We start from the raw sequence: 26,658 nt of genomic DNA on the forward strand, positions 1-26,658 counted from the left end.
TCTGCTCCCCTCCACAGCATGTCTTTTTCCTGGTTCTCTCCCTCAGCCCCAACCAGTCCCAGCAGAAGACTGCCCCTCCCTGAGCCTGGTTCTGCTGGAGGTTTCTTCCTGTTAAAAGGGAGTTTTTCCTTCCCACTGTAGCCAAGTGCTTGCTCACAGGGGGTCGTTTTGACCGTTGCTGTTTTTACGTAATTATTGTATGGCCTTGCCTTACAATATAAAGCGCCTTGGGGCAACTGTTTGTTGTGATTTGGCGCTATATAAATAAAATTGATTGATTGATTGATGAATTTATCAATCAGTGGAAGCACGAAGGCTTAATCGTGCATCAGAAGCAAATACGCAATGACATGCTGGAGGCTGCTGGTTATTTAAAATGAGAATTTGAGCAGAAAAAAGACGAGTTGGCAAAAAAAGCTTGCTCTGATAATTAGCTGAGGACTGGGGGAGAAAATGGTGCTAGAACTCATTTATTATTCATGAGACATTTGTTTCACAACCTATTTGTTTCAAAAGCTTTTAGTCAAGGTCTTGATGTCAAGATTGCTCCTGGGTGAGATGATTTTTCAGCCTCATCTCACCAAGAGCAGGAGGAGGAGGTGGAAGAGGATTAACTTTTGTTTCCCAAATCCCTTATTTTCAGGATGCGGTTTTTGTCCCATGTGACAGTTGTGATAAAGGCAAGGAAAAAGAGGGATAAGGGATGATGAAGAAGTGAAAGGGTGAATAAACAGCCCGACAGCAGCCAGCTGTTTCTCCCTATGAAACATCTGTCACACAAAGACGACAGAAAGAATGCGACAGAGTGAAATTAAAGAGGGAAGAAGGACCAGACACTTTTCTTCTGTTCAGTAGATTTATCTGTCTTATTGTCTGTTTTATGGATTACATTTTGGAAAATTGTAGGGCTGTGTACAACCCCAATTCCAATGACGTTGGGACGTTGTGTAAAATGTAAGTAAAAACAGAATACAATGATTTGAAATCCTCTTCAACCTATATTCAATTGAATACACCACAAAGACAAGATATTTAATGTTCAAACTGATAAACTTTATTGTTTTTGTGCACATATTTGCTCATTTTGAAATGGATGCCTGCAACACTTTTCAAAAAAAGCTGGGACGATGGTATGTTTACCACTGTGTTATATCACCTTTCCTTCTAACAACACTCAATAAGCATTTGGGAACTGAGGACACTAATTGTTGAAGCTTATAGGTTTAATTCTTTCACATTCTTGCTTGATGTACGACTTCAGTTCAACAGTCTTAATAAATATTTGGAAAAATACTGGTTACAAATTTGTTTAACTTTTAAGACCTTTGTGAACATTTGGTTGCATTGTAGATCTTTTTTATTTTTTTTGCATGTGCATGCATGAGAAGTGCCTTCCACATTCTGATGATCATTCAGTTTTATAGTCTTTCTCCGCAACATATCCCTGAGAGGTGCTTGAAAAGTGCTTGTGAAGTCACGAGGTGACTGGACAGAGGTATTTAGTGATGCCAGTATATTTGCCGGTGAGCAGAGGTCCAAGTCTTCAGGCTCCTGGTGCTGCCTGTCTCGCTGAGCCCAGTTAACTTCTTCCTCCTCCACATCTTTATCCTACATTGGCATTGGGTCAAACGGGGCATTGTGCACCAAGGTTCAGCAGGTTAGTGGTTCAGTGCTGGTCAAGGATATTTTGGATATTCATCCGCATTCAGTTTGTGGGCAACATGCTTTACCATCTGACCTACATCATACTAAAATGAATGCACTGAATGCAGCCAGTATAGTTTCACTTTGATCTCTGTTTCTCTGTCTTTGTTTCTTTGTGTTCCCTTGTGTTTGTGGGCATGCACTCTGTCTCATGCCATCAGTCATCATACACCAGTTTCTGGTCTTCTATCACTCACCTGTACTGTATCTTGTTCTCAGTTATCATCAGGAGGTATGTCTGTCCCTGGTTTTTCCTCTTGTCTTTATCTGTCCATTGCATGGTGTGTTTGTCTCTGTTAGTTGGCTTCATCCTTTGTTATCTGCTTGTCATCAGGTCTTTCTGTTCCATCTGGGTCTGTTTGTACTATAGTTTGAACTGTAGCCCCACTGGAAATGACTGAAATAACTCATCATTCACCAGCAAATAATGTTTTGGTTCCTGCACCAGGTACATCTCCCTGTTTTTCCTGTCAAAAATGCAGAGCTTGTGGTAAAGCAGTTGGACTACAAATATTTCGACCTGTGTTTCATTCAAAGTCTGTCCTTCATGTTTGGATGGTAATCAGTATGTCTTACCATGTCTGTGTCTTTGGATAAGACACTTAATCTGCTTTGTCCCAGTCCAACCACTGGTAAGTTGAGCACTGTGAACCTTGGCTGAAGAAGTAACCTGTGATGGACTGGTATCCCATCAATCGGGAGGTGTAGACGCTCATCTACTTCATGGTGTCTGGAGAGAAGCACTGGCATGTCATTTTAGTCATAAATTTTTCTTTTCACAGGGAAACATAAAATCTGTGTCACACAGATTGTCATGTGGTTCAGTAGGCGTGTTTCACAGAAGAAGCAGGAATCCAGGTATGGACTTCAATTGCATGTAACATAATCCAAAAATGAACTAGAATTTAACTTTTAACAGTAGAATTTTTACATGCATGTGCACAGAACTGTGGGACATAGAGAATATTTAACATATCACAACTTTATATAACTTTAAAATGTACATTAAAAACTAATTTTGCACAGTATGTCTACGTTAAGGGCATCCTATGGTCTCCTGTTTTCAGGAGGGCCAAGTGGTTTGTGCACTTTGTTTCAGAGCCAAAGGTTCCAGGTTCAAACCCCACTCCTGCCACTTTTCTGAGGGGCATCCGGTGTAAAACATGTGCCAAAATCAACATGCAGATCCACCATTGATCTGCTGTGATGACAACAAGTGAAAAACAAGGGAGCAGTCGAAGGGACTTAACACCTGGAAAATTAAATCAGGGTTATAAATTGTCGCTGTTGAACCTTATTTCCATCGTTTCTACCCAGCCAGTACAGAACGTAACTGCAACATTGCTGGGAGGTTGCAATCTGGTTGCTCCAGAAGTATCATTGTGTCCACGTTGCTGCCACCTGATTGCAACCTCCCAGCAATGTTGCAGTTCTGAAAGGAATATAACTGGAGGGAAGCAGAATTCAGACAAGAATAGCGAAGCCAAGAATAACTGACAGAATGAGAGACAAAGAATGCAGAGGTGTGAGAGACCAAGAGAGAGAGAGAGAGAGAGAGAGACATTGTCAATGGCTGGATTTCCAAAGAGCAGCACTCAGTGACCTTTTGCAGCTCTCATTATCAACCACACAAACGCACTGTAAGGCACAAATCTGCATCACCTCGCATATTAAATATCTTACGGCTGCACACTTTAATATTTGTAGAATTAATCCTGCAGCTAAACAACACAAGCAACCAGTAAAGCACTCAGTTTAGAGAGTATACCTTTGCATTGTCTCAAATCATGCACCCCAAAACTGCATCACAAATTGACGGTTTCTATTTTAGGTTTGACCCAAATTTTTCAGTAAGTTTTATAAACCTGTCCAACTCATTTTTAAGTAAACACAAAATATCATCTTTCCAAACTTGTCAGTCTGCTGTGTATAGAATTCATTCTGTCACACTACATTAAGAAATAACTTCTTGACTTATTTTTAGACCACTGCTGGAGAGGGTTTTTTTTTATGTATGTTGACAAATGTTACATTTTTTGCTAAATTGCCAACATATTCCAGTCTTATAAATGTGGATACTGGGTGAGCTGAATTTCAAAAATACTCTGCTTTTATTTTGAAATACGTCTACCAATTACCTCTGACTGAGTTCTTTTTATCCATTTTTTAAACCTTCTCACTCATGTTAAGGGTCATGGGGGGGGGTTGCTGGAGCCTATCCCAGCAGTCATAGGGTGAGACACGGCGTACACAGGTCACCAGTCTATGGCAGAGCCACATATAGACAAATGTTGAGGGTCAATTTATGGTTTAACCCGCATGGGAAGGAAGGAAGCTGGAGCCCACGTGAACACACTGAGAACATGCAAACTAAACACAGAAAGGGACGAGACAAGAGGTGATACCAGGACCTTCTTGCTGTGAGCCAACAGTGCCACCTTCTCTGAGCTCTTTCATCTGTCAATCTGATCTGTGCCACTCCCACCTTGTGACTCACCTGACTGCTCACCTGTCACTCATCGCTTCCTCACCCGATCATCTTTAGTCTTCAGAATGTCTGGTAACTCCTTTAACTGGAATAAGCAGCTTTAGACAATGACTGAATGGATTTCCAGTAACAACTCTCCACACACAGAAAAACCCGTTTTCAGTGAGTAAAAGTCAGACAACATATTTGTTCGATCCGCACAGTAAACCAGCTGATTCTAATTAGCTCCACGCTTCAGGCAGGTCGATGAGCTTAGCAGTGAAATCACATGTTTCAGGTGCACAGGTGGAAACAATACATGGTTGGACTCAGTTACATCTTCTAGACTCATTACATATAGACTAAAATGCTACAGATAAACTGCAATTGTACATGTAAAAATCTTATAATAATAATAATTCATAAGATCAAGCCAAACATAGATTAAAAAAAATTAATAAAAAGGATTTATAACACAATATTACTTCTGAAAACAATGTTCATTTGTGCACTCTACTTGGTTGGGACTCCATTTGAAAGATGACAATGCACAAAACAAAGCAGTAATTCATTTGACTCAATGGGCCGTGTCATGGAGGTGATCATCCCGTGGCACTGCTGAGGTGTTATGGAAGCCTGGGTTGCCTTGATGGCGACCTTCAGCTCATCTGGATTGTCAGATCTGGTTTCTGTCATCTTCTTTTTGACAGTACGTCATATGCACAGGTCTGGGGAGTTGACTTGCCAGTCAAGTATAGTACTACCATGGTCAGCAAACCCGTTACTGGTGTTTTTGGCAATGTGGGCACATGTCAAGTCCTTCTGGAAAAGTAAACCAGCATCGCTATAAAGCTTGTGAGCAGATGAAAGCATGAAGTGTTCCCAAATCTGCTGATGGGCATTTACATTGACTCTGGACTTGATAAAGCTCAGTGGACCCGTGTCACAGACAGAATGCTCCCCCCTAAAAATTGGTCAGCCTGCCTTCACTGTGCATGCGTCATTTCGGTCCACAGCAGCATGTCCGAGAGTCTCTTAACCCAAAGCGATCAAATGGATTAATGGGATTATTAACATCAGATGACAAGGTAAAACCTCTTGAATCATTCAAAAGTCAGTTTTAAGCAGAAACTCAGTGAAACTCTGAGACGCTTCGAAATGACCAGCGCACAGTGAACACATCAGAGAGCAGCTCCTGTAGCCATAGCGCTCTGATCACTTCATCCGTCTTTCAGATCTGTCGCTGAGATAGACGATGACTGGAATGCAGTTTTAACCAGAAACGAGGTGTTAATCCATGAATCGCGGCTAATGACGCATGCGCAGTGAAGATAGGTGGACCGATTTTTAGGGGGGACTGTTCGGTCTGCGACACCGGCACCACCAGATGACATAACACCCCAAATCATCAATAAATATGAACACTTTACAGTAGACTTCAAGCAACTTGGATTCTGTACCTCTTGGTACAGACCTTGGACCTTGACTTCCAAATTATTGGTTGAGCTAATAGGTTTAATAAATGGAACAGTTTTGACAGTGTTGAATGCTTGGTCTCAAAAGTAAAGGTCAAACAAGGTCTACGTCTATTGGATTCTATGACATGTGACATATGTTACCCCGTGACGTGATAAGTAAGGATGATACATGGTCCAAACTATTCCTTTTTAAAACCCTGTTAACTCAACCTTTAATTTGCATCACTTTTTACCAAAATTGTAGCAACTTTAACTTTTGACCCCTGTACAAACCGACACTGACCTTTGTTACCATTCTTGCTGTTTTTATCCTATAACTCCATAGAATTCAGTTACAGACCATCCAAACTATACCTTTTTGGAATCTTTATGATCAGGCAAGTAATGTGGCATAGGTTTCAATACGATTGGAGCATCTTTTAATTTTGACTCCTGTGTTATTCTTCAGTGGACCTCTACCTGAACGCCAACTGAAAATTCAAGTGGCCAATCGTTTTTTTCCAAAAGAGGATTGTCTGAGGAGTATTTCTGCCAAATTTGATGGTTTTATCACCATCTGCAGGATTCCGCTCTAAATATTCTCTTATCCGCTGCACTAAATGAAACACAAAATTTGCTTTCATCTATAAACAGGACTTTGGACCACTGAACAACAGTCCAGTTATTTTTCTCCTTAGCCCAGATTAAACTTTTCTGACATTGTCTGTAATTCAGGAGTGGCTTAACACTCGGAGTGGGACACATGTAGACCATTTCCTGGACACATCTGTGTGTGGTGGCTCCAGCACCAGTCCACTCCTTGTGAACCTGAGGTCCCCTGAGCAATTTCCTTAATCCCCAAGTTGCTTCCAGTGTGCAGTCAAGCACCTTATATGAGAACATGCTGACATCAGTGTGTGTGCATATGAAGGGGTGAATGTGAGGCATCACTGTAAAGCACTCTGAGCATTTCCATCGGATGGAGAAGCACTGTAAGAATGCAGCCCATTTACAGTTTATCTTACACCAACAAAAATCCATCTTGAGGCTTTGTTGTTGTTCTTATGTACTATTATATGAAATAAAATAATTTGTATATTCTAAACGCTCCACACACAAACCACACGCATGCACATGTGGGGGTGGGGGGGGGGGGGGGGGGAGCATGCGACACACGCATACCTGTGTTGTGGGGGGAGCCAACACTCTGGCATGCCACATGTGCACTCAGCAACTCCACATCTGTGGGGCACTTAGACAAATTTGATAGTGATTGTCTGCTGACTGTTTTCATGATGATAGTAGGAATGGCCACACATTTTCTAAGTGCCAAACGAGGGGTGTTAGATGTTCATGTGTGTCACCTGGAATTTGGCTAACATCTGCCATGAGAGGGTTCGATGAGCTTACACACACTGTCTTTCAGCTGCTGGTGTGCACAGTCAGGTGTATGAGGCATTGGAGGCAGGTACATTTTTACACGTTTTGCATACGATTCCTGCTTCATGTGCACTTTATGCGCAATTCAACCAAATTCGCACTATGTGTGAAGGGGCCTTTAGTGGGGTATTTTTTGAAAATTAAAGTGCAAATGTCTTTTTCTTCTTAATTATGTCACAAATTCAAATAGGTTGATTGAATATTAATTTTATTTGTGAGTCAAATAATGCATCAATGTTTTGAAAATTAAAAAGCATTTTCAATGATACGTTTCAATACTGGGCACTCTGGTTTCTTCCCACAATCAAAAACAGGCTTATTTAGGGTCTCCTCCTTTCTCTGCCCCAAAGCAAGACAGCGCCTCTACATATCAAAGTTAGTCCCTGTGTGCTGGTCCTAGTGTTGTAATTAGGATGGGTAAAATTTTTGACCATTAAATTTACTCACTTAACCAGCAGTAAAAAAAAATGAAAAAATGTAAAAAAATGACTGAAAGTTAGCGGAACTAAATTTAGCCAAAGCTAATTGGTCCGCCTTGCACTCTATGACTACTGGGATAGGCTCCAGCCTCCCTCGACCCTTAATTATACTAAGCGGTTGAAGATGAGTGTGTATGTGCTCTCTATAAACAAATTTCTCTCTGTGTGCAGTTGAGCATCTTGTATGGCTGCAGCCGTGTGTGTGTGTGTGTGTGTGTGTGTGTGTGTGTGTGTGTGTGTGTGTGTGTGTGTGTGTGTGTGTGTGTGTGTGTGTGTAAAGGTTTCAAACACTCCAGAATTTTCAGAAAAGTTTAATTAATTTGATTTTATTCATCAAAGGGTCAACAGGAAATGCAGTCTTAGGCAGATGTTTCCTCAATCAGTCACATCTGGGCCCTAATTTGTCAGAAACTTTGCTGACAGGAACCCAGCAACAAGACAAACGCCACCAAAAATGTACACCCAGGATTTGTCCGTCTTAGATTCAATTGTCTTTTTGAATCTGGACTCCTGTGCTTTCAGTTCTTCTTGGTGTCTGGCTTCTTTCCGTTTCATTTCTTTCCTGCACTCAGACTTGTAGGCTTCCAGTTGTTCCTGGTAGTTTTTCTGCTTTGCTTTCAGGTCTTTGTCAAACTGTGCTTTCACAGCTGCCTGTTCTTTCTCCATCATATTCTTCTGAGCTTCCAGCTCCTCCTGTAGACGTTCTTGCATCTCTTTCATTTCTTTTCTCCACTCGGTCTTGTGAGTTTCCAGCTGTTTCTGATTCTTTTCCTGCTCAGCTTTCAGTTCTTTGTCCAACTGTGCCTTTACAGCCACCAGTCCTTTCTCTAAAATCTTCTTCTGAGCTTCCAGTTCCTCCTGTAGACATTCTTGCTTCTCTTTCATTTCTTTTCTCCGCTCTGTCTTGTGGGCTTCCAGTTGTTTCAGGTAGTTTTCCTGATTGGCTTTCAATTCTTTCTCAAACTGTGCCTTCACAGCTGACCGTTCTTTCTCTATGGTTTTCGTCTGGGCTTCCAGCTCCTCTTGTAGATGTTCTTGCTTCTCTTTCACTTTTTTTCTACACTCTGTCTTGCAGAATTCCAGTTGTTTCTGGTAGTTTTCCTCCTCAGCTTCCAGTTCTTTGTCAAGCTGTCCCTTCAGAGCTACCCATTCTTTCTCCATGATTTTCTTCTGAGCTTCCAGCTCCTCCTGTAGATGCTCTTGCTTCTCTTTCACTTGTTTTCTACACTCAGTCTTGTGGGCTTCCAGGTTCTTCTGATACTGTTCCTCCTTGGTCTGCAGTTCTTTCTCAACCTCTGCCTTCTTAGCCAGTTCTTTCTCCATCGTGGACTTCAGAGCTTCAATTTCCAGCTTCAGATGTTCTCGCTCCTCTGTCACCTGGCGGATCTCGTCCAAATGGTGCTGTGAGATTTCATTGGTTGTCGTTGTGACTTTGCTGACTTTGGTGACCTCAGCTTTGTCTTTCAGAGGTGTTGTGGGCAGACATTCTGTCTTCACCTCTTCTTGGGGTCTGACATAAATCACCCTGTTCTTTTTCTTCTTCTTTTGGCGCTCTGTTAAAAAAGAAAAATGAAGATGAGGGTTTTATTTGAATTTTATTTACATCTAATCTGTCGGCAGCACGGAACTGAAGATTAACCTGGATCTGATCAGAATCTTCTCACCAGATGTGACTACGTTAAATCAGATCTAAGTCCCAATATAGTGGCCCAAGATCATACAACATCAATAAAAGATATTTATACTGTTTGCACTCAGAAAATATCAGATCTGATTGTTCTGATAAAAACCATCAAGAATAAAATCTGCAACCTGATTCAAAAAGAAAAACACTGAAACAATCAATCAATCAATCAATCAATTTTTTTTTTATATAGCGCCAAATCACAACAAACAGTTGCCCCAAGGCGCTTTATATTGTAAGGCAAGGCCATACAATAATGATGTAAAACCCCAACGGTCAAAACGACCCCCTGTGAGCAAGCACTTGGCTACAGTGGGAAGGAAAAACTCCCTTTTAACAGGAAGAAACCTCCAGCAGAACCAGGCTCAGGGAGGGGCAGTCTTCTGCTGGGACTGGTTGGGGCTGAGGGAGAGAACCAGGAAAAAGACATGCTGTGGAGGGGAGCAGAGATCGATCACTAATGATTAAATGCAGAGTGGTGCATACAGAGCAAAAAGAGAAAGAAACAGTGCATCATGGGAACCCCCCAGCAGTCTACATCTATAGCAGCATAACTAAGGGATGGTTCAGGGTCACCTGATCCAGCCCTAACTATAAGCTTTAGCAAAAAGGAAAGTTTTAAGCCTAATCTTAAAAGTAGAGAGGGTGTCTGTCTCCCTGATCTGAATTGGGAGCTGGTTCCACAGGAGAGGAGCCTGAAAGCTGAAGGCTCTGCCTCCCATTCTACTCTTACAAACCCTAGGAACTACAAGTAAGCCTGCAGTCTGAGAGCGAAGCGCTCTATTGGGGTGATATGGTACTACGAGGTCCCTAAGATAAGATGGGACCTGATTATTCAAAACCTTATAAGGAAGAAGAAGAATTTTAAATTCTATTCTAGAATTAACAGGAAGCCAATGAAGAGAGGCCAATATGGGTGAGATATGCTCTCTCCTTCTAGTCCCCGTCAGCACTCTAGCTGCAGCATTTTGAATTAACTGAAGGCTTTTTAGGGAACTTTTAGGACAACCTGATAATAATGAATTACAATAGTCCAGCCTAGAGGAAATAAATGCATGAATTAGTTTTTCAGCATCACTCTGAGACAAGACCTTTCTGATTTTAGAGATATTGCGTAAATGCAAAAAAGCAGTCCTACATATTTGTTTAATATGCGCTTTGAATGACATATCCTGATCAAAAATGACTCCAAGATTTCTCACAGTATTACTAGAGGTCAGGGTAATGCCATCCAGAGTAAGGATCTGGTTAGACACCATGTTTCTAAGATTTGTGGGGCCAAGTACAATAACTTCAGTTTTATCTGAGTTTAAAAGCAGGAAATTAGAGGTCATCCATGTCTTTATGTCTGTAAGACAATCCTGCAGTTTAGCTAATTGGTGTGTGTCCTCTGGCTTCATGGATAGATAAAGCTGGGTATCATCTGCGTAACAATGAAAATTTAAGCAATACCGTCTAATAATACTGCCTAAGGGAAGCATATATAAAGTGAATAAAATTGGTCCTAGCACAGAACCTTGTGGAACTCCATAATTAACTTTAGTCTGTGAAGAAGATTCCCCATTTACATGAACAAATTGTAATCTATTAGACAAATATGATTCAAACCACCGCAGCGCAGTGCCTTTAATACCTATGGCATGCTCTAATCTCTGTAATAAAATTTTATGGTCAACAGTATCAAAAGCAGCACTGAGGTCTAACAGAACAAGCACAGAGATGAGTCCACTGTCCGAGGCCATAAGAAGATCATTTGTAACCTTCACTAATGCTGTTTCTGTACTATGATGAATTCTAAAACCTGACTGAAACTCTTCAAATAGACCATTCCTCTGCAGATGATCAGTTAGCTGTTTTACAACTACCCTTTCAAGAATTTTTGAGAGAAAAGGAAGGTTGGAGATTGGCCTATAATTAGCTAAGATAGCTGGGTCAAGTGATGGCTTTTTAAGTAATGGTTTAATTACTGCCACCTTAAAAGCCTGTGGTACATAGCCAACTAACAAAGATAGATTGATCATATTTAAGATCGAAGCATTAAATAATGGTAGGGCTTCCTTGAGCAGCCTGGTAGGAATGGGGTCTAATAAACATGTTGATGGTTTGGATGAAGTAACTAATGAAAATAACTCAGACAAAACAATCGGAGAGAAAGAGTCTAACCAAATACCGGCATCACTGAAAGCAGCCAAAGATAACGATACGTCTTTGGGATGGTTATGAGTAATTTTTTCTCTAATAGTTAAAATTTTGTTAGCAAAGAAAGTCATGAACTCATTACTAGTTAAAGATAATGGAATACTCAGCTCAATAGAGCTCTGACTCTTTGTCAGCCTGGCTACAGTGCTGAAAAGAAACCTGGGGTTGTTCTTATTTTCTTCAATTAGTGATGAGTAGAAAGATGTCCTAGCTTTACGGAGGGCTTTTTTATAGAGCAACAGACTCTTTTTCCAGGCTAAGTGAAGATCTTCTAAATTAGTGAGACGCCATTTCCTCTCCAACTTACGGGTTATCTGCTTTAAGCTACGAGTTTGAGAGTTATACCATGGAGTCAGACACTTCTGATTTAAAGCTCTCTTTTTCAGAGGAGCTACAGCATCCAAAGTTGTCTTCAATGAGGATGTAAAACTATTGACGAGATACTCTATCTCCCTTACAGAGTTTAGGTAGCTACTCTGCACTGTGTTGTTATATGGCATTAGAGAACATAAAGAAGGAATCATATCCTTAAACCTAGTTACAGCGCTTTCTGAAAGACTTCTAGTGTAATGAAACCTATTCCCTACTGCTGGGTAGTCCATCAGAGTAAATGTAAATGTTATTAAAAAATGATCAGACAGAAGGGAGTTTTCAGGGAATACTGTTAAGTCTTCTATTTCCATACCATAAGTCAGAACAAGATCTAAGATATGATTAAAGTGGTGGGTGGACTCATTTACTTTTTGAGCAAAGCCAATAGAGTCTAATAATAGATTAAATGCAGTGTTGAGGCTGTCATTCTCAGCATCTGTGTGGATGTTAAAATCGCCCACTATAATTATCTTATCTGAGCTAAGCACTAAGTCAGACAAAAGGTCTGAAAATTCACAGAGAAACTCACAGTAACGACCAGGTGGACGATAGATAATAACAAATAAAACTGGTTTTTGGGACTTCCAATTTGGATGGACAAGACTAAGAGACAAGCTTTCAAATGAATTAAAGCTCTGTCTGGGTTTTTGATTAATTAATAAGCTGGAATGGAAGATTGCTGCTAATCCACCGCCCCGGCCCGTGCTACGAGCATTCTGACAGTTAGTGTGACTCGGGGGTGTTGACTCATTTAAACTAACATATTCATCCTGCTGTAACCAGGTTTCTGTTAGGCAGAATAAATCAATACGTTGATCAATTATTATATCATTTACCAACAGGGACTTAGAAGAGAGAGACCTAATGTTTAATAGACCACATTTAACTGTTTTAGTCTGTGGTGCAGTTGAAGGTGCTATATTATTTTTTCTTTTTGAATTTTTATGCTTAAATAGATTTTTGCTGGTTATTGGTGGTCTGGGAGCAGGCACCGTCTCTACGGGGATGGGGTAATGAGGGGATGGCAGGGGGAGAGAAGCTGCAGAGAGGTGTGTAAGACTACAACTCTGCTTCCTGGTCCCAACCCTGGATAGTCACGGTTTGGAGGATTTAAGAAAATTGGCCAGATTTCTAGAAATGAGAGCTGCTCCATCCAAAGTGGGATGGATGCCGTCTCTCCTAACAAGACCAGGTTTTCCCCAGAAGCTTTGCCAATTATCTATGAAGCCCACCTCATTTTTTGGACACCACTCAGACAGCCAGCAATTCAAGGAGAACATGCGGCTAAACATGTCACTCCCGGTCTGATTGGGGAGGGGCCCAGAGAAAACTACAGAGTCCGACATTGTTTTTGCAAAGCTACACACCGATTCAATGTTAATTTTAGTGACCTCCGATTGGTGCAACCGGGCGTCATTACTGCCGACATGAATTACAATCTTACCAAATTTACGCTTAGCCTTAGCCAGCAGCTTCAAATTTCCTTCAATGTCGCCTGCTCTGGCCCCCGGAAGACAATTGACTATGGTTGCTGGTGTCGCTAACTTCACATTTCTCAAAACAGAGTCGCCAATAACCAGAGTTTGATCCTCGGCGGGTGTGTCATCGAGTGGGGAAAAACGGTTAGAAATGTGAACGGGTTGGCGGTGTACACGGAGCTTCTGTTTAGAACTACGCTTCCTCCTCACAGTCACCCAGTCGGCCTGCTTTCCCGGCTGCTCGGGATCTGCCAGGGGGGAACTAACGGCGGCTAAGCTACCTTGGTCCGCACCGACTACAGGGGCCTGGCTAGCTGTAGAATTTTCCACGGTGCGGAGCCGAGTCTCCAATTCGCCCAGCCTGGCCTCCAAAGCTACGAATAAGCTACACTTATTACAAGTACCATTACTGCTAAAGGAGGCCGAGGAATAACTAAACATTTCACACCCAGAGCAGAAAAGTGCGGGAGAGACAGGAGAAGCCGCCATGCTAAATCGGCTAAGAGCTAGTAGCTACGCTAAGCTAGCGGATTCCTAAAAACACGCAAAGTGAATAATGTGTAAATAATTTAGAGGTGATTCAGCAGAATGAGTGCTTTAGTTAAGGCACGTAAAGATTACACTGGGAAACAAATCGTAATCTAGATAACTAGATCAATCTAACTGCGCAGATTAAACAGCTAACAGATACAGAAAAACACCGCTGTGCTCCAGAACAGGAAGTGATACAATACCGCAGTGAGAGCCAACCACAGGTAACAAACTAAAAAGAGGTGTATACTTACTGCTTGGGAGGAGGACGCCTCCTGGACCGGTGACATTTGCTACCTCTGGCCCCTTCTTTCCTTCCACGATGTCAAACTGCACTTCCTGACCCTCTTCAATTTCCCAGACAGGTATGTAATCACCATTTGTTACGATGGCGGAGGAGTAGAAAAGAATGCTTTCTTCTCTGTCACTTCTCTCAATAAACCCGTAGCCTTTATTCGTATTGAACATCTCGATCCTTCCTGAAACATTTGTCATTAGGATTTTAGACGCCATTATTGCTGCAACTATTTGCTTGAATTGAGTCTTTTGTGTCTTCGAGTCCCTGCTTGTATTTCCTTAAACTTGGTAAATGTTTCTAATTCCGGCTTTCTGATTTTGTCTTCCTTCTTTCACTCACAGAATAGTGGCTTCTTAATTCTTTGTTAGTGGTACTTTTGGACAATCACTTTGCTTTCCTCAAGCCCTTATGTGACCTTTTTACCCTTTGTGACATCACAAAGCATCACTGAGTGTATAGCCCTTATGCTACAGAAGATTAAAGGATTAAAGCTTTGTTTTAAAATGCTGCAGAAGATTAAAGCATTAAAGCTTTGTTTTAAAATACTGAAGAAGATTAAAGCATTAAAGCTTTGTTTTAAAATGCTGCAGAAGATTAAAGCATTAAAGCATTGTTTTATGACAATGACAAATTCTTAGAGACTTTATGAGTCATTTGTACCCTTTATGACATCACAAAGCACCATGGACTGTGTAGGCAGTGTGTGTGTGTGTGGGGGGGGTTCCCCCTCACCCTCAAAATCATTATAGCTCCCCCCACCCACCTCCCGACACACCCCTTGAAACATTAGTGCATACATCTAACCACTCGGCGCTCTCTTCAGTGCTTCATTATCACTAAAATGTAAAGTAAATACACAGATTAGTCAGGGGTGGCCAAGTTTGGTCCTCGAGAGCCACCTGCCTGACAGTCTTAGTTGTCTCTCTGCTCCAACACACCTGAAGCCAATGAAAGACTCATTAGCAGACTTTTAATGAGCCTTTCATGGATTCAGGTGTGTTGGAGCAGGGAGACAACTAAGACTGTCAGGCAGGTGGCTCTCGAGGACCGAACTTGGCCACCCCTGGATTAGATTCATATTTGCACATCAACTGGTTATCAGATTGTCTGGTCGATGACCAGTCAGACTGAATAACATGTCATGAACATGATATTCTTATGCATATCTGTTTCTGAGGAAAGTGTCAAAGTTGCTGAGAAATTCTCAAGAAATTCCTGAGAACAGCTTAGAAGTCATGAGGATGCTGGACAGAGGTTTTTGGCAGTGATGATATCTTTGCAGGAGAATGTTGTTCTAAGTCTTTTGTGTCCTGCTGGAGTATTATTATATATTGTTCAACCTAAGATGACAACTGGATGTCTCTGATGCCATTCCAGTGGTTACCACTGGAATGGTGCAAACCTATGAACTTGTTCAGGCGGTCAACACCAGCTGCTGTGCACTGACATGTCTCACTCCACATAATTACCACATATCTCCTACTGAAACACACTATCAACAAAAGAGCAGCCAGGGAAGACCAGAGACTCCAGCAGGAAGGAAGCCTGACGTCACTTTCCTGTGCTGTCCTCTTTACCATTTCATTTTCATTTTGACAATTCATTTGCACAGCTGCTTTGAAAATGAAAACACTATGTTGTCATTTACTTGTTAATTGTGTCAGCTAATCTGCACACTAGAAGATGAAAATATAATTAAGTTGATTGAATATTAATTTTATTTATGAGTCAAATCATGCGTCCATGTTTTGAAAATTATAAAGCATTTCTCAGAATACTTAGTAATTTCAAATTTGCTTTTTCCTTTAATTTGTGAACACTACTTTGTGGGGTATTTTTTGAAAAGTGCAAATGTCTTTTTCTTTTTAATTATGTCATAGAATTCACTTGAAAATGAAAATGAAAATTCAAAGAGGTTGATTGAATATTAATTTTATTTATGAGTCAAATTCTTTCTGACCCCTCCCATGTCCTGCACACACAATATGAGTTGCTACCATCAGGCAAGTGTTTCAGAGTTCCCCACTGCAGACTGAATAGATATAGAAACTCCTTTGTTCCTATATCAATCACAGTCCTTAACAAACACAGCTAACAATCAGGTTCAGTAGGAGGTCTTAGTATTTGTATGTTTTTTTTAAGCTTATTTATTTTTATTTTTATTACTTTTTATTCACTGTTATTAACTGTCTATGTCTTGTTCTGTATCTCTGTATGGGTCATAATTTCTGTGAAATCCAAGACAAATTTCTCCACGAGGACATTAAAGTATATATATCTATCTATCAAATAATGCATCCATGTTTTGAAAATTAAAAAGCATTTCCAATAATAAGTTTCAATACTGGGCACGCCGGTTTCCTCCCACAATCAAAAATAGGCTTATTTAGGGTCTCCTCCTTTCTCTGCCCCAAAGCAAGACAGCATCTCCACCATGGGCGCAATTTGGTGGGGGATAGGGGGGACATGTTCCCCCCACCATTCCAACCAGGGGGGACAGAATATGGTATGTCCCCCCCACCTTCTGACATATATGTGTGTACTTGAAACATGTTATGTCAGTCTTATGTGCAAAACCATGTCAGAATAGTATCTTTGTTTCTGCAAGTTTGTATTTTTTAGCAGCATTGACTTGTTTACAACACCTGTTTCTTGTTTGTCACATTCAGAATTTTCTGGGACTGCATTTGCCCAGATTTGAAACCAAAAATAGTTGCCTCTAGGGACTAGTGTCTACACATAAGTATCAATGGACCATATGCTAATTTACTAAAATCTGAAAGTTAGAAAAGGAAATCAGAAAAGCTATCTGGGACCTCAGAAAGCCCATCAGAAAGTGAAATTATGTTCAGTGTGAGTGTTGTCATTAGTCCCACTTCGAAAATTAAATTCATGATAAGTAATTTATCCAATACTTATGATCTGTTGTTTTTCAAACTTATGCAAAAACAAATCTTGAGAAAAAAATACAGTATACGATAGTTAATAATTATTAAGAGCCTGTTCTTTCATATTTATGAATACATTTTACCACATTGCAGTTGTTTTTTGATGAGAACTCAACCTATCATTTTTCTTGAGTTCTACACATGTAATACCTTATTTACACCAGGATGTTCATAAAATCAATGCTGGCTATTCTCAGAATAAAGTACTTATATCCACAGTTTCAAATTGTATAAGTCAAATGGTGTCCACTTTATGGTCTTCTCAAAACATTAAAATTACTGTTGTGGATGCTCAGAATGCATTTGAGCTTATCTACACTCAACAAAAATATAAACGCAACACTTTTGGTTTTGCTCCCATTTTGTATGAGATGAACTCAAAGATCTAAAACTTTTGCCATATACACAATATCACCATTTCCCTCAAATATTGTTCACAAACCAGTCTAAATCTGTGATAGTGAGCACTTCTCCTTTGCTGAGATAATCCATCCCACCTCACAGGTGTGCCATATCAAGATGCTGATTAGACACCATGATTAGTGCACAGGTGTGCCTTAGACTGTCCACAATAAAGGGCCACTCTGAAAGGTGCAGTTTTGTTTTATTGGGGGGGATACCAGTCAGTATCTGGTGTGACCACCATTTGCCTCATGCAGTACAACACATCTCCTTCGCATAGAGTTGATCAGGTTGTCAATTGTGGCCTGTGGAATGTTGGTCCACTCCTCTTCAATGGCTGTGCGAAGTTGCTGGATATTGGCAGGAACTGGTACACGCTGTCGTATACGCCGGTCCAGAGCATCCCAAACATGCTCAATGGGTGACATGCCCGGTGAGTATGCCGGCCATGCAAGAACTGGGACATTTTCAGCTTCCAAGAATTGTGTACAGATCCTTGCAACATGGGGCCGTGCATTATCCTGCTGCAACATGAGGTGATGTTCTTGGATGTATGGCACAACAATGGGCCTCAGGATCTCGTCACGGTATCTCTGTGCATTCAAAATGCCATCAATAAAATGCACCTGTGTTCTTCGTCCATAACAGACGCCTGCCCATACCATAACCCCACCGCCACCATGGGCCACTCGATCCACAACATTGACATCAGAAACCGCTCACCCACATGATGCCACACACGCTGTCTGCCATCTGCCCTGGACAGTGTGAACTGGGATTCATCCGTGAAGAGAACACCTCTCCAACGTGCCAAACGCCAGCGAATGTGAGCATTTGCCCACTCAAGTCAGTTACGACGACGAACTGGAGTCAGGTCGTGACCCCGATGAGGACGACGAGCATGCAGATGAGCTTCCCTGAGACGGTTTCTGACAGTTTGTGCAGAAATTCTTTGGTTATGCAAATCGATTGTTTCAGCAGCTGTCCGAGTGGCTGGTCTCAGACGATCTTGGATGTGAACATGCTGGATGTGGAGGTACTGGGCTGGTGTGGTTACACGTGGTCTGCGGTTGTGAGGCTGGTTGGATGTACTGCCAAATTCTGTGAAACGCCTTTGGAGACGGCTTATGGTAGAGAAATGAACATTCAATACACGAGCAACAGCTCTGGTTGACATTCCTGCTGTCAGCATGCCAATTGCACGCTCCCTCAAATCTTGCGACATCTGTGGCATTGTGCTGTGTGATAAAACTGCACCTTTCAGAGTGGCCTTTTATTGTGGGCAGTCTAAGGCACACCTGTGCACTAATCATGGTGTCAAATCAGCATCTTGGTATGGCACACCTGTGAGGTGGGATGAATTATCTCAGCAAAGGAGAAGTGCTCACTATCACAGATTTAGACTGGTTTGTGAACAATATTTGAGGGAAATGGTGATATTGTGTATGTGGCAAAAGTTTTAGATCTTTGAGTTCATCTCATACAAAATGGGAGCAAAACCAAAAGTGTTGCGTTTATATTTTTGTTGAGTGTAGATAAGCTCAAATGCATTCTGAGCATCCAGAACAGTAATTTTAATGTTTTGAGAAGACCATAAAGTGGACACCATTTGACTTATACAATTTGAAACTGTGGATATAAGTACTTTATTCTGAGAATAGCCAGCATTGATTTTATGAACATCCAGGTGTAAATAAGGTATTACATGTGTAGAACTCAAGAAAAATGATAGGTTGAGTTCTCATCAAAAAACGACTGCAATGTGGTAAAATGTATTCATAAATATGAAAGAACAGGCTCTTAATAATTATTAACTATCGTATACTGTATTTTTTTCTCAAGATTTGTTTTTGCATAAGTTTGAAAAACAACAGATCATAAGTATTGGATAAATTACTTATCATGAATTTAATTTTCGAAGTGGGACTAATGACAACACTCATACTGAACATAATTTCACTTGCATAGACTGATTTTGGAGATCAAGCAATAATTACTGATGGGCTTTCTGAAGTCCCAGATAGCTTTTCTGATTTCCTTTTCTAACTTTCAGATTTTAGTAAATTAGCATATGGTCCGTTGATACTTATGTGTAGACACTAGTCCCTAGAGGCAACTATTTTTGGTTTCAAATCTGGGCAAATGCAGTCCCAGAAAATTCTGAATGTGACAAACAAGAAACAGGTGTTGTAAACAAGTCAATGCTGCTAAAAATACAAACTTGCAGAAACAAAGATACTATTCTGACATGGTTTTGCACATAAGACTGACATAACATGTTTCAAGTACACACATATATGTCAGAAGGTGGGGGGGACATACCATATTCTGTCCCCCCTGGTTGGAATGGTGGGGGGAACATGTCCCCCCTATCCCCCACCAAATTGCGCCCATGGTGGAGATGCTGTCTTGCTTTGGGGCAGAGAAAGGAGGAGACCCTAAATAAGCCTATTTTTGATTGTGGGAGGAAACCGGCGTGCCCAGTATTGAACTTATTATTGGAAATGCTTTTTAATTTTCAAAACATGGATGCATTATTTGATAGATAGATATATATACTTTAATGTCCTCGTGGGGAAATTTGTCTTGGACTTCACAGAAATTATGACCCATACAGAGATACAGAACAAGACATAGACAGTTAATAACAGTGAATAAAAAGTAATAAAAATAAAAATAAATAAGCTTAAAAAAACATACAAATACTAAGACCTCCTACTGAACCTGATTGTTAGCTGTGTTTGTTAAGGACTGTGATTGATATAGGAACAAAGGAGTTTCTATATCTATTCAGTCTGCAGTGGGGAACTCTGAAACACTTGCCTGATGGTAGCAACTCATATTGTGTGTGCAGGACATGGGAGGGGTCAGAAAGAATTTGACTCATAAATAAAATTAATATTCAATCAACCTGTTTGAATTTTCATTTTCATTTTCAAGTGTGCACATTCTATGACATAATTAAAAAGAAAAAGACATTTGCACTTTTCAAAAAATACCCCACAAAGTAGTGTTCACAAATTAAAGGAAAAAGCAAATTTGAAATTACTAAGTATTCTGAGAAATGCTTTATAATTTTCAAAACATGGACGCATGATTTGACTCATAAATAAAATTAATATTCAATCAACTTAATTATATTTTCATCTTCTAGTGTGCAGATTAGCTGACACAATTAACAAGTAAATGACAAGAACAGTGTTTTCATTTTCAAAGCAGCTGTGCAAATGAATTGTCAAAATGAAAATGAAATGGTAAAGAGGACAGCACAGGAAAGTGACGTCAGGCTTCTTTCCTGCTGGAGTCTCTGGTCTTCCCTGGCTGCTCTTTTGTTGATAGTGTGTTTCAGTAGGAGATATGTGGTAATTATGTGGAGTGAGACATGTCAGTGCACAGCAGCTGGTGTTGACCGCCTGAACAAGTTCATAGGTTTGCACCATAAAGTCATAAAGTCTCTAAGAATTTGTCATTTTAAAACAATGCTTTAATGCTTTAATCTTCTGCAGCATTTTAAAACAAAGCTTTAATGCTTTAATCTTCTTCAGTATTTTAAAACAAAGCTTTAATGCTTTAATCTTCTGCAGCATTTTAAAACAAAGCTTTAATCCTTTAATCTTCTGTAGCATAAGGGCTATACACTCAGTGATGCTTTGTGATGTCACAAAGGGTAAAAAGGTCACATAAGGGCTTGAGGAAAGCAAAGTGATTGTCCAAAAGTACCACTAACAAAGAATTCAGAAGCCACTATTCTGTGAGTGAAAGAAGGAAGACAAAATCAGAAAGCCGGAATTAGAAACATTTACCAAGTTTAAGGAAATACAAGCAGGGACTCGAAGACACAAAAGACTCAATTCAAGCAAATAGTTGCAGCAATAATGGCGTCTAAAATCCTAATGACAAATGTTTCAGGAAGCATCGAGATGTTCAATACGAATAAAGGCTACGGGTTTATTGAGAGAAGTGACAGAGAAGAAAGCATTCTTTTCTACTCCTCCGCCATCGTAACAAATGGTGATTACATACCTGTCTGGGAAATTGAAGAGGGTCAGGAAGTTCAGTTTGACATCGTGGAAGGAAAGAAGGGGCCAGAGGTAGCAAATGTCACCGGTCCAGGAGGCGTCCTCCTCCCAAGCAGTAAGTATACACCTCTTTTTAGTTTGTTACCTGTTTGTTTCAGTGTTTTTCTTTTTGAATCAGGTTGCAGATTTTATTCTTGATGGTTTTTATCAGAACAATCAGATCTGATATTTTCTGAGTGCAAACAGTATAAATATCTTTTATTGATGTTGTATGATCTTGGGCCACTATATTGGGAGTTAGATCTGATTTAAAGTAGTCACATCTGGTGAGAAGATTCTGATCAGATCCAGGTTAATCTTCAGTTCCGTGCTGCCGACAGATTACATGTAAATAAAATTCAAATAAAACCCTCATCTTCATTTTTCTTTTTTAACAGAGCGCCAAAAGAAGAAGAAAAAGAACAGGGTGATTTATGTCAGACCCCAAGAAGAGGTGAAGACAGAATGTCTGCTCACAACACCTCTGAAAGACAAAGCTGAGGTCACCAAAGTCAGCAAAGTCACAACGACAACCAATGAAATCTCACAGCACCATTTGGACGAGATCCGCCAGGTGACAGAGGAGCGAGAACATCTGAAGCTGGAAATTGAAGCTCTGAAGTCCACGGTGGAGAAAGAACTGGCTAAGAAGGCAGAGGTTGAGAAAGAACTGCACACCAAGGAGGAACAGTATCAGAAGAACCTGGAAGCCCACAAGACTGAGTGTAGAAAACAAGTGAAAGAGAAGCAAGAGCATCTACAGGAGGAGCTGGAAGCTCAGAAGAAAATCATGGGGAAAGAATGGGTAGCTCTGAAGGGACAGCTTGACAAAGAACTGGAAGCTGAGGAGGAAAACTACCAGAAACAACTGGAATTCTGCAAGACAGAGTGTAGAAAAAAAGTGAAAGAGAAGCAAGAACATCTACAAGAGGAGCTGGAAGCCCAGACGAAAACCATAGAGAAAGAACGGTCAGCTGTGAAGGCACAGTTTGAGAAAGAATTGAAAGCCAATCAGGAAAACTACCTGAAACAACTGGAAGCCCACAAGACAGAGCGGAGAAAAGAAATGAAAGAGAAGCAAGAATGTCTACAGGAGGAACTGGAAGCTCAGAAGAAGATTTTAGAGAAAGGACTGGTGGCTGTAAAGGCACAGTTGGACAAAGAACTGAAAGCTGAGCAGGAAAAGAATCAGAAACAGCTGGAAACTCACAAGACCGAGTGGAGAAAAGAAATGAAAGAGATGCAAGAACGTCTACAGGAGGAGCTGGAAGCTCAGAAGAATATGATGGAGAAAGAACAGGCAGCTGTGAAAGCACAGTTTGACAAAGACCTGAAAGCAAAGCAGAAAAACTACCAGGAACAACTGGAAGCCTACAAGTCTGAGTGCAGGAAAGAAATGAAACGGAAAGAAGCCAGACACCAAGAAGAACTGAAAGCACAGGAGTCCAGATTCAAAAAGACAGTTGAATCTAAGACGGACAAATCCTGGGTGTACATTTTTGGTGGCGTTTGTCTTGTTGCTGGGTTCCTGTCAGCAAAGTTTCTGACAAATTAGGGCCCAGATGTGACTGATTGAGGAAACATCTGCCTAAGACTGCATTTCCTGTTGACCCTTTGATGAATAAAATCAAATTAATTAAACTTTTCTGAAAATTCTGGAGTGTTTGAAACCTTTACACACACACACACACACACATCCGGCTGCAGCCATACAAGATGCTCAACTGCACACAGAGAGAAATTTGTTTATAGAGAGCACACACACACTCATCTTCAACCGCTTAGTATAATTAAGGGTCGAGGGAGGCTGGAGCCTATCCCAGTAGTCATAGAGTGCAAGGCGGACCAATTAGCACATTTGGCATGCCAGAGTGTTGGCTCCCCCAACAACACAGGTATGCATGTGTCGCATGCTCCCCCCCCCCCCCCCCCCCCCCCCACATGTGCATGCGTGTGGTTTGTGTGTGGAGCGTTTAGAATATACAAATTATTTTATTTCATATAATAGTACATAAGAACAACAACAAAACCTCAAGATGGATTTTTGTTGGTGTAAGATAAACTGTAAATGGGCTGCATTCTTACAGTGCTTCTCCATCCGATGGAAATGCTCAGAGTGCTTTACAGTGATGCCTCACATTCACCCCTTCACATGCACACACACTGATGTCAGCATGTTCTCATATAAGGTGCTTGACTGCACACTGGAAGCAACTTGGGGATTAAGGAAATTGCTCAGGGGACCTCAGGTTCACAAGGAGTGGACTGGTGCTGGAGCCACCACACATAGATGTGTCCAGGAAATGGTCTACATGTGTCCCACTCCGAGTGTTAAGCCACTCCTGAATTACAGACAATGTCAGAAAAGTTTAATCTGGGCTAAGGAGAAAAATAACTGGACTGTTGCTCAGTGGTCCAAAGTCCTGTTTATAGATGAAAGCAAATTTTGTGTTTCATTTAGTGCAGCGGATAAGAGAATATTTAGAGCGGAATCCTGCAGATGGTGATAAAACCATCAAATTTGGCAGAAATACTCCTTAGACAATCCTCTTTTGAAAAAAACGATTGGCCACTTGAATTTTCAGTTGGCGTTCAGGTAGAGGTCCACTGAAGAATTACACAGGAGTCAAAATTAAAAGATGCTCCAATCGTATTGAAACCTATGCCACATTACTTGCCTGATCATAAAGATTCCAAAAAGGTATAGTTTGGATGGTCTGTAACTGAATTCTATGGAGTTATAAGATAAAAACAGCAAGAATGGTAACAAAGGTCAGTGTCGGTTTGTACAGGGGTCAAAAGTTAAAGTTGCTACAATTTTGGTAAAAAAGTGATGCAAATTAAAGGTTGAGTTAACAGGGTTTTAAAAAGGAATAGTTTGGACCATGTATCATCCTTACTTATCATGTCACGGGGTAACATATGTCACATGTCATAGAATCCAATAGACGTAGACCTTGTTTGACCTTTACTTTTGAGACCAAGCATTCAACACTGTCAAAACTGTTCCATTTATTAATCCTATTAGCTCAACCAATAATTTGGAAGTCAAGGTCCAAGGTCTGTACCAAGAGGTACAGAATCCAAGTTGCTTGAAGTCTACTGTAAAGTGTTCATATTTATTGATGATTTGGGGTGTTATGTCATCTGGTGGTGCCGGTGTCGCAGACCGAACAGTCCCCCCTAAAAATCGGTCCACCTATCTTCACTGCGCATGCGTCATTAGCCGCGATTCATGGATTAACACCTCGTTTCTGGTTAAAACTGCATTCCAGTCATCGTCTATCTCAGCGACAGATATCTGAAAGACGGATGAAGTGATCAGAGCGCTATGGCTACAGGAGCTGCTCTCTGATGTGTTCACTGTGCGCTGGTCATTTCGAAGCGTCTCAGAGTTTCACTGAGTTTCTGCTTAAAACTGACTTTTGAATGATTCAAGAGGTTTTACCTTGTCATCTGATGTTAATAATCCCATTAATCCATTTGATCGCTTTGGGTTAAGAGACTCCGTCTCGGACATGCTGCTGTGGACCGAAATGACGCACGCACAGTGAAGGTGGGCTGACCAATTTTTAGGGGGGAGCATTCTGTCTGTGACACGGGTCCACTGAGCTTTATCAAGTCCAGAGTCAATGTAAATGCCCATCAGCAGATTTGAGAACACTTCATGCTTTCACCTGCTCACAAGCTTTATACACTCTCAGAAATAAAGGTACAGAAAAGCAAAAAAAAAGGTACAAATGCTCATCCGCTGGGGCAGTACCCCGAAGGAGAACAACCTTGTACCATCTTAATGGGTACAAATAAGTACCCCTACAGTTTGTGCCTTTTAGGTACAAATATGTTCCCTTCAAGGTACAAATCGCTCATCGCTGGGATGGTACAGCAATGGTACCCTTAGGGTACAGCAATGGTACCCTTAACATAGGTACAGAGTTGTACCCTTTTATGAAACAATTTTGTACCTTAGCAATACATTTGTACCTTAATCCGCTGGTACAAAAAGGTACCCCATTAGATGGTACAAATTTGTGCTCGTTAGGGGTACCACCCCAGCGACGATGCCATTGTACCTATAAAGTGGCAAAAATGTCCTTGTTAAATAGAAATGAATGAGAGCAAACGAAAGCAATGTTTTGTTTTCCCACAATCAAATATTTAAAAGAAGTACAAATTTAAATACTGGGAAGTAATTAACTTCCAAACACCATAATTTTCATTTACAATAAACTTTTATTAATGAATAAAGGTTTTTTTGCATTTAAATCCCAGGGGAAAATTTAAAATGCTTAGTCTTATGATCTGTTAAGTAGAAAGAGACAACATCAAAAGATTAGCCAATACACAAGTGCTAAAGTATTTGTACAATCTGAATGTCATTTTTAACTTCTTACACACAGTATTTCATTGCCACAGAGGCATTAAAAAGGACTTTAACTCTTCTTACACACAGTATTTCATTGCCACAGAGACATAAAAAGGACTAACTCTTCTTACACACAGTATTTCATTGCCGCAGAGACATAAAAAGGACTTTAACTCTTCTTACACAGTATTTCATTGCCACAGAGACATAAGAAAGGACTTGAACTCTTCTTACACACAGTATTTCATTGCCACAGAGACATTAAAAGGACTTTAACTCTAACACACAGTAATTTCATTGCCAGACACATAAAAAAGACTAACTATTCTTACACACAGTATTTCATTGCCACAAAGACATCACCATCAACTGCATATATATCAAGAGCATTAAAATCTAGCTCTGCCCCAGGCTGTATCACAGTCCATTCTTGTTCAAATCTGACTGAATAAGCATAAAAGTGCTGGCTAAAATACTTTGGAAATATCAGTTTTCCACAAAGAATCCATGTAGTGTCCACATTAAAAATGTATTTCACTTGGAAAAAAGAGGAATTCTCTCACCATGCAACACATCCACTACAAAAACATCTTGTGTGGCATACTTGACATTGTTAACGGTTACTTCTGAAACACGTTGAATAACTTTATCTTCACTAAAAGAAACATCAGTAAAATACTGCTCTAGAGCACACTGGAGTGTAAATGGTAAGGAACAAAATGGAGTGCTAGTACTGCTTCTTGGTACCTTCTCAAAATCATCTAAGAAATTATTT

At 40.6% G+C, this 26,658-nt stretch overlaps 1 protein-coding gene and 1 long non-coding RNA gene across 2 annotated transcripts; both read right to left on the reverse strand.

The window, feature by feature from the left end:
- Positions 1-6,257: 6,257 nt before the first annotated feature.
- LOC117509146 lies at positions 6,258-18,531 on the reverse strand. The gene is made up of 3 exons (XR_004560268.1): positions 18,517-18,531; positions 14,148-14,150; positions 6,258-6,342 (listed from the first exon to the last, which is right to left on the reverse strand). It is a non-coding gene; the product is annotated as an uncharacterized LOC117509146 (long non-coding RNA).
- Positions 7,905-9,216, reverse strand: LOC117509145 (myosin heavy chain, embryonic smooth muscle isoform-like). Its single transcript, XM_034168915.1, has one exon. It carries the CDS (start codon positions 8,868-8,870, stop codon positions 7,944-7,946), a length of 927 nt encoding a protein of 308 aa, XP_034024806.1. The 5' UTR covers positions 8,871-9,216; the 3' UTR covers positions 7,905-7,943.
- Positions 18,532-26,658: the final 8,127 nt, after the last annotated feature.

Source organism: Thalassophryne amazonica, chromosome 4 (assembly GCF_902500255.1).
Source record: "Thalassophryne amazonica chromosome 4, fThaAma1.1, whole genome shotgun sequence".
Lineage (NCBI taxonomy): Eukaryota > Metazoa > Chordata > Actinopteri > Batrachoidiformes > Batrachoididae > Thalassophryne > Thalassophryne amazonica.